Source organism: Fomitiporia mediterranea (genome assembly GCF_000271605.1).
Source record: "Fomitiporia mediterranea MF3/22 unplaced genomic scaffold FOMMEscaffold_10, whole genome shotgun sequence".
NCBI lineage: Eukaryota > Fungi > Basidiomycota > Agaricomycetes > Hymenochaetales > Hymenochaetaceae > Fomitiporia > Fomitiporia mediterranea.
In genome coordinates this window covers 623132-631833 of record NW_006760395.1, presented here as the reverse complement: position 1 = coordinate 631833, position 8702 = coordinate 623132, and the positions used below count along the sequence as shown (strand labels likewise).

At 36.5% G+C, this 8702-nt stretch overlaps 2 protein-coding genes across 2 annotated transcripts; both read left to right on the top strand.

Annotated features, from left to right (window-relative positions):
* Positions 1-4157: 4157 nt before the first annotated feature.
* FOMMEDRAFT_142519 (uncharacterized protein) lies at positions 4158-5649 on the top strand (the record flags this gene model as incomplete). Its single annotated transcript, XM_007269441.1, has 7 exons — positions 4158-4360; positions 4412-4545; positions 4572-4576; positions 4924-5014; positions 5073-5319; positions 5381-5450; positions 5511-5649. 7 exons carry the CDS (start codon positions 4158-4160, stop codon positions 5526-5528), a joined length of 768 nt encoding a protein of 255 aa, XP_007269503.1. The 3' UTR covers positions 5529-5649.
* Positions 5650-5821: 172 nt separating this feature from the next.
* Positions 5822-7546, top strand: FOMMEDRAFT_112379 (acyl-CoA dehydrogenase domain-containing protein). The gene is made up of 7 exons (XM_007269440.1): positions 5822-5941; positions 6001-6050; positions 6100-6124; positions 6184-6226; positions 6282-6405; positions 6464-6599; positions 6653-7546. The coding sequence occupies exons 1-7, from the start codon at positions 5846-5848 to the stop codon at positions 7436-7438; spliced, it is 1260 nt and encodes a 419-aa protein (XP_007269502.1). The 5' UTR covers positions 5822-5845; the 3' UTR covers positions 7439-7546.
* Positions 7547-8702: the final 1156 nt, after the last annotated feature.

Below are 8702 nucleotides of genomic sequence, written 5' to 3'. Positions count from 1 at the left end.
TATTGTTGGGAGGGGTTATGTGAGAGGCTTAGAGGGATCACACAAAGAGGGGGGATAGTGGACTCGGCTTGCTCTACTTAGCATCATTGTCTGTTGATTCAGTAGGTATATATAATATGTAGCTATGTCTCAGGTACGTCTGTTGCTTATATGCGTCATTCCATATATGTTAACACTCCCCTTCAAACATATATTAGTTTAATAATATGTTTGTTTTGTGACTATTCGTTTATTTGATTTGTAGTTATTTTATTTTTATTTTTAGGGGTAGTTATAGTGCTGCTACCACTCCCCTTCAAACATTTATAAGTTGGCCAGACCTATAAGATGTTTGATTTGCAGATTGTTCCAACATTTTTATTAGTATTGTATCTGCATTGTATGTTGTGTCTGTATTATATTTGCTCGTGTATCACATATAATAATATCATTTGTATAATATAAATGTGTCTTCGTATCATATATTTTAGTCCACTGTGTGTTAACTTTGTGCTTTGTTAGATATTTATTAAGTTTTCGTTTGGCATTGTGTTATTAGTTCTGTAGTTTGTTCATCATTATATTATTAAGTTGTTGTTTGTTGTCTTGTAGACTATTTGACATGATTGAAATTGTTCAGAGTTAATCCGAAGTTCGTGCATAGTTTACCATTCAATGACAGTATTGTTTTCACAATAAATTGTTTGAAATCATTATTAATATCATATATGCTTCAGAGACCTGCAGAATCTCATGAGTGCTGTGTAAGATTATAATGTGTGTGTTTTATTTATTAAGTTTGTTTGAGTATTACTAGTAATTTCTTTTTACTTTGCTGTGAAACTAATGAATCACACTAGTAAAATGTATATCTAGTGTTGCAATAATATCCTTCTTTAATTATTGCCGTCTGTGTTCGTTTACATTTGTATATGTGTTAAGCATTCAGCAATAGCTGATTTATGTCTTTGGATTGAAGCTTTGTATCAATTGTATGTTGTAATATTAATAATGTTATTTGTTTTTGCTAGATTGCTTCATTCTAAGATTGATAAGGTTTTATGCTAACATATATTTGTTGCATAGATATTATATCTGGCTGTAGGCAGCTTGCTATGTGTCTAGGTGCATCATATATGTATTATATTATGAATGTATTGTTTGTTCGTTTGCTTTATGTTATTGTTTATATTTATATATTAATGTTGCATTCTGTAATGAATCGTTTCTGATGCATCCTGAGTAACTATACAATCTGTTGCATTATTTCTTCAATAGCCAACATAATTATCCATTGTAAATCATTAGTAATGTGTGTTTGTATAATTCATTATTAACAGTGTTATTGTGAATTGTTGTGATTGTGATGTCATGAATATTTATTAGTATTATGACTATTGTTCTTTGCTTTTTCTTTTGCAAAGAATAGTGTATTATAACACAATCCACATATAAGTGATATATTGGATTATGTTTACTATAATAGTCTCCTAGCATACTTTAGTTAATCTAGTAGTATGTGCAATTGTAGTATTCGTTCAACATTTTATTTGTTAATTAATTTGCTAGGTAAAGTGTTTTATATATTGGTTTTATTTATTTTATTTGAATCATTGTATAGATATACTTATTAGTATCTATCTGATGTATTTCATAATGTTATAATGCTGTTCACACTTGTATTAATCATGCAGTAAGGGCAAATTAATTGTTTGTACAAGAATCAATTTAATAGTTTTATTTGATTATATGTATGTACTCCATACTTGTTTGTATAGTTATTATCTTTGTATTGTTTGATTGTAGTTGTGAATTATATTGCAATTATATTTGTATTATTGTATGGATATATTATTTATTGTTTTATGTATGTTCCAAAGTATTATTTTCGTTATTCATCACTTTTATCCATGAACTATAGTCTGGATTGATGAATTATTTTGTTATATGATGTAATATTTGTTTGTATTTTATTTATTTTCGTATTAAACTTTGTTAAGTTAATCAGATTATTATATTAATATTATTTGTCAAGTATGAGCATTTGTTTTGTAGTGGAATTATTATTTATTTAATGTTGAAGTTCAATCACACATTGTGTTGACTTCTGTTATTTGTTCTAATCAATGTTATTTTGCATCACATTGAATGATTTACCTTTGTGATCTGTTATATCTGTCTGTAACTTCTATCACTTATTGTTTTTTTAGGATCAGCAATAAGATCAATGTTTCTGCATCATGAATATTCATTTGTTCATCTGTAGTTTTGCATTGTGAACGTTTGCACATTTGCTGCAAAGAACACTTTAGGAATATGTGCAATTTCTAGGCTTTATTATTATTAATTTATTAATTATCTGTTCAAATAACTTTTATAAGCATTGAAAATGTTATGTAATGTATAACTTTTATATTCTTTAATAAAGTATTTTGTGTTCGACAGATTCGTCAGATTCATTACAGATTTCACTTAGTAACATAGTCAATATGTCTGTATTAAGAATTCAATGTTCATCATTAGTGTGTATATTATTCAATTACTCCCCTTCAATTCAAGAAGGTTATTCTTTAAGTAATTGACAAGTAGTGTAAGTACATAAGTACATTATTAATTTCCTTTCATGTATTTGTAATCCAACAAGTAGTGTTAGTACTTTGTTATTTTACTTTTGTACGTTTGTCAGTATGTGTTATAATATAACAGTATGTTTTAAGTTAACTTGTAATGTTTGACATACATGATTTTGTTTAAACATTACACTGTAACATTGTACTGTTTGTTTTATAAATTTTAATGTAATGTTTGTAATATGTCTGTAATATTTCAGACATGCTAAGAAATCTCTCTGTGTGTTTACAGTTACAACATTGGTTGCACATCTATTCATATCTCTGATAAGATGTAATAGATATGCTTATGTCTGCTTTTCTTTATATATTATACTGTCTGAGATAATGTGTTAAACGTTTTATTAATTTATTTAATCTTATTATATTATGATTGTTTTTGTTTGTAATCATTATAATAAGTGTGTCCATCATAGTTTTTCTGTTGTTTGTTGTACTAGCCATATTAGCATAGTACTTCACTTGTATATAAGCTTTGTAGCTTCAATATAAGTTTATTTATACTTTGTTAAAGTATATCTACATTCTGTACAATTAAATATGTTCTGTTACATTGTTGTAGTAATGGTAGAGGTATTATTCTACTGTTCACTGTTATTATACATTGTTATTATATGTTTACACTATCATAGGTGTAAAGTATCATTATTTGTTTAAAGACTATAATTGTGTACTTGTTCCTGTACCATAGTTACTATAATGTACTTTGTAACTTTATTATTATTATTATTATTAATTTGTCTGTAGATAGTTGTACACTTTCATAAGCTGTATTAGTGTGTAGATATTGGATGTCTTGGATATTGGATGTATGTCTGCTAACTTCTTTATCTCATATCTGACATGTCCAACATATCCAAGACATGTCTTACATTAATTGTTTGGCTGTGATATTACTATATGTGTTATTATTTTATTTATGCTATAATATATGTGCATTTGTTGACAGTGTCTATCATTTGTACTATTATAATATTAATAGCAGATGAGTAGTGTTTGCTTTCTCAATCCTTCTAACATTTGTCTGTAGTATGATCAGTTATTTATAATAACATGATCTCTGTAATATTATAGAATATTTTAGTGATTAAATGTCACAGTAAGTGATACTCATTGTAGTTTCAGTGTCACCTGTATAGATTATGTTATTACTAGGCCAATGATCATAATCACTAAGATGACAATCATATAATGTCTAGGTTGTATGTAGTACAGTAGATTGTGTGTCTGCAGTGTATTAATTTGCATTTGGGATACTCAGACAGGTGTGTCAAGTTCTGCATTGTAGTATACTGTGTGCATGCATGCAATGCATAGAACTGTATAGAGCATAGACATAGTAGAGTGTAGATAAAGTGTAGGCAGGGAGCTCAAGGCTCATAACCTGTTGAGAGGGGTTATGTGAGAGGCTTAGAGGGATCACACAAAGAGGGGGGATAGTGGACTCAGCTTGCTCTCCTTAGCATCATTGTCTGTTGATTCAGTAGGTATATATAATATGTAGCTATGTCTCGGGTACGTCCGTTGCTTATATGCATCATTCCATATATGTTAACAACACATGAGGTCGGAGATTTCGGTGGCATCAACAAGGACACTGGAGAGTTTGAAAAGGAAGGAAATCTTTATCGCGATAGCAGCATTGCTGCGATCACGGCAAGATATCCTCCCATTCACCTCACGGAGGTCACAGATCATCAGTACCATTCGCTGAACACGAAAACGAAAAAACTGAAGCCTGAATTTGATCCGTACGCTATTCGATCCAAAGTAGTACATACATTGCTGACCGATCTTAACAGGAACGTTTTCGGCATGTCACAACCAGTTATTGGTGGTCAATGGCAATTTAGCTGTCACCGTGGAGCGATCCTTCTCATGTACGGGTCGAGATCAACAAGGGTCCCAGAGGAGCTGCTGGAAGAACTCAAATACTGTACCCATCTGTATGGGTACAACCAGGCAGAGTGTGTTACCGGTGGAAATTGGAAACCTGACTATGTGGACGCGTTACAGTTGCTAATACAGACAACCAGACGGACGTTGCTGGAAGTTACTATACTACATTAGTATTAGTATATAAATTCAATCGTAACAATCCAATAAGCTTTTCGAATTTTCTAACACTTGTAGTATACAAGTAACAAAAGTAACAAAACTACACTTGAATTGTCTTATATAATATAATGCTCGCTTAAAACTATGTAACGCTCCTTAAGGGAAAGCAACTACTGCTATGCGTTACGCGTTACTGCTAGCAACCAAACCACCCCTGCGTTACACGTTACGGTTGTACCCATACAGATGGGTACAGTATTCTGAATGGGTCAAGGGAAAACACGTCGTGACACACGTTCTCACATGCCCTGCGTATGCTGTCATTGCCATGTACCTTTCGGATAAGGGTAATCGTCTTTCTAGTGCCACAATTTTATCTTATTGCTAATGATGGAGTTTATATAGCCGAGGAAACCGTGAGCATCGGGCTGTGCGAAGACCCATTGGACAATTCATCATTCAACGATGGGTGTTCTGAAACGTCAGGAAGGGGAAAGCAATTGAAATGGGTCACAGAGGGCGCTTCTGGCTTCTTCCAGTCAGGGTGTTCGGAAGAGGCCAATTTTGTACCACTTTACCAACTTAAAGTAGTCGAAAAGCGGGAAGGAAAGAGGCGTCAAAGTCCCGATCCAATCAATGACGAGAAACTAGAGTACGTTTTTTCCTTCCGACTATTTGATACGTGAACATGCCTCTTACCGCAAAATTCATAGATTCTTTAATGTTGAGGTGCCGTGGGAGTTCCTTGATGAAGACGGGGAAGAACTCCCTGACGATTTGTCGGTGAGTACATTGTCTCGCGTATTCACGTCTGTTTAACTTAGGAGGCTACCCCTACCAAAGGACATGGATGAAGACTAGTGAGGTACTAGTGAGGATATTGAATGAGAAACGTGAAGCCCAGATTTGAGCAAAAAAAAATGCTCTGTTATCTATTTTCGTTGCACTGTTCCTATTAGTATACTGTACACAAAATATACCCAGAATCTCGTTTTACCTGTGTATCCTAATTGCGAGGTCGTAAGAAGGTATATAGTCAGCAACTGAGCAACAAGCCTTGAGCACTGATGGGCAGCAGTCACGGGATCGGCTTTCCGGAGCTTCAACCAAGTTCCGAGCGAGGAATCCGAGCCGAAGCGGACCACCGACCAGAGGTCTGAACTCTCCCAACGTTCATCATGTCGAGAGCGTTGCTACGTCTCTCAAGGTCTGCCGTCTCAGTGCACTTATCATCAAGGAGACATGCCTCAACGTTCGCAAAGTATGACTGGGAGGTATGTCCTCCCCGGCACCGTATTCTGTCGTTCACTTTGTCACGATATGACATGCTCAGGATCCACTCAACCTCGAGTCGTTACTCACCGAAGAGGAGATAGCCGTTCGGTCTGTACTTACTGTCAGGTATTAAATCTTGATATTGACTTACCAGTAGGGATACAGCTCGCTCGTATTGTCAGGTCCGTATGCATTGGGCCGTGGATGTTTGACGCTGCTTTAAAAGTAATGTATATTGCAGGAGAAGCTGCTTCCTCGAGTTCTTGAAGCTCAGCGAACAGAAAGTATTTTGTTCACGGCTCTTTTTTACTCCGAACTTTGTGCTCAACTCGACCGTAGAATTCGTGCCAGAAATACTACCTGAGATGGGTCAACTTGGATTGCTAGGACCGACTATAAAAGGTTACGGATGCGCAGGTGTGAGTAGCGTAGCATATGGGCTTGTTGCTTGTGAAGTAGAACGGTAAGCCTCTCCACTTTCCATCATTGTAGCAGTTGCACGAATATTGACGTGTCATTAGTATTGACTCTGGTTATCGTTCGACAATGAGCGTACAATCCTCTCTCGTCATGCACCCCATTCATGCGTTCGGCTCAGCATCTCAGAAGGAGAAGTACTTGCCACGGCTGGGAAAGGGAGAGATAATCGGGTGTTTCGTGCGTCTATCCTTTCACAACTATCTAAACCTACATTTAACTACTGTACACAGGGTCTAACGGAACCGAATCACGGATCCGATCCAGCCGGTATGGAGACAAGTGCTGAAGACGTCGATGGTGGGTTCATATTAAATGGCAGCAAGACGTGGATCTCCAACGCGCCCGTCGCAGGCCTTATACTTATTTGGGCCCGCTGCAAATGGGACGACAAGGTCCGGGGTTTCCTCATTGACCGTTCACAATCAAGCGTTCCCGGCCTCGAGACATCCATAATCAAGAACAAACTCGCGCTGCGCGTATCTCTCACTGGTTCCGTATTCATGGATAACGTCCGCATACCGAAAGATTCACTACTCGAAGGCACTGATGGTCTCAAATCTGCGTTTTCATGTCTCAACAATGCGCGGTACGGGATAAGCTGGGGCGTCATGGGCTCACTTGAAGATTGCGTTGCACGAACACGCGAATACGCACTCGAGCGAAAGCAATTCAAACGGCCCATTGCTTCATTCCAACTTATCCAGAAGAAGCTCGTCGAAGCGTCCACTGCTTCTGCGTTCGGCCTCCTCGCAGCTTTACAAGTCGGTCGTCTCAAAGACAAGGACATGTTGGCGCCTGAGATGGTTTCGATGGTCAAGCGAGCGAATTGCGTGTCCGCTCTCACGCACGCACGCACAGTCCTAGATATATTGGGTGGGAACGCATGCGCAGATGAATATCATGTGGGGAGGCATGTAGCAAATTTGCAGGTGACGAATACGTATGAAGGCACTGCGGATGTACATGCACTCATCTTGGGGAAGGCAATGACTGGCATTCAGGCGTTTGCAAACTGAAGGTCCAGGAATTATAAACTTAAACACGAATCTGTAAGGATGAATTAGGAGAAAAAGAAATGTATACTACTTGTAACCTTACCAGCCGAACACCGTGTAGTCTATCACCTACCTTTCTTAACGACGGAGATTGCTTACATGTGGATTTTTAAGGGCGTGAAATATCGAGACACTGAGAATCCAGACACAAAGCTCGCAGATGATAGTGCAATTTAAGTCGGCTCGAAAGCGATGCAGTCACGTTTGACTCGACACTTGTACAATCGCAGTAACTAGTCTTCGGAAAATTGCTCGTTAAATCACTGTAGGAAAATACTAAGTAGAATCAAGCCTTTAGAGGCAACAGAATATGTAGAACATACCTTAGTCAAGAAACAAGTACTTTCCTTCGGACATTGCTCCAGTAAGTTATACCATACCATACCATTACTCTAAAATAGACTATATCCTTCTGCCCTTTTGTACAGAAAAATACGTCAGATCCACATACTATTAATACTAATATTATACAGGCTTAGAAAGGCTGCAAAAGACAAAGCTAACTCACCATTTGAAATTATCTAGCAAACTCCAGCCAAAATCACATTTTATATCTGTACTATCTGTAAGCTAAGACACTGATTAGGTAACAAAATAGTATTTGTGAGTTGACTCAAGATACAGGAAGAAGAATAGATAGAAAACCTCTAGTTTCCTGTCTATTTATATGTATGATCTACAGTAGCTGGATATTACATATAACTGTTAGGTTACTGTTATAGATTCACTGTGAGAGTTCCACCTCATACAATCAGTTTACAGAACACAGGTGAATCCTTTAAACCACTTGGGATTGGTCCTGAGTGTAGCCTCAGTTGCCACCAGTTAGAACTAGTGTTGATAGTACTTGTGCCTAGTAAGATGGGAGAGTGGGTTGCTGTCAGGGATACACTCAAGCATTGTTGGTTCAAGGGTAAAAGGTGGTTATTGTGTGGTAGTATGAGAGCAAGTAGAATACAGCTAGTTTATGAGCTGTTCTCAAAACAAAACAGTTATCAAGTACAATACTCTTATATGACAGAATTGTACTACTTTTATACTATGACTTTTACTACTTATTATTTTATTTACTGTTCTTACTTATTGGCTCTGTCTATTAGGTAGTCTGTGTGTTGTGTTTAGTAAGTAGTGTATTGTTAACAGTCATGTTATTTGCTGTATGTTTTTAGGGCAATTGAGACTATATGCTTTGTTGCCTGTTTTAGTAGTTATAATCAATATAGTT

Coding starts and splice junctions, on each gene's coding strand:
- FOMMEDRAFT_112379 (XM_007269440.1), top strand. CDS start 5,846: ATGTCGAGAGCGTTGCTACGTCTCTCAAGGTCTGCCGTCTCAGTGCAC. Junction 6,051..6,099: donor GAAGAGGAGATAGCCGTTCG/GTCTGTACTTAC, acceptor ACTTACCAGTAG/GGATACAGCTCGCTCGTATT. Junction 6,406..6,463: donor GTTGCTTGTGAAGTAGAACG/GTAAGCCTCTCC, acceptor ACGTGTCATTAG/TATTGACTCTGGTTATCGTT.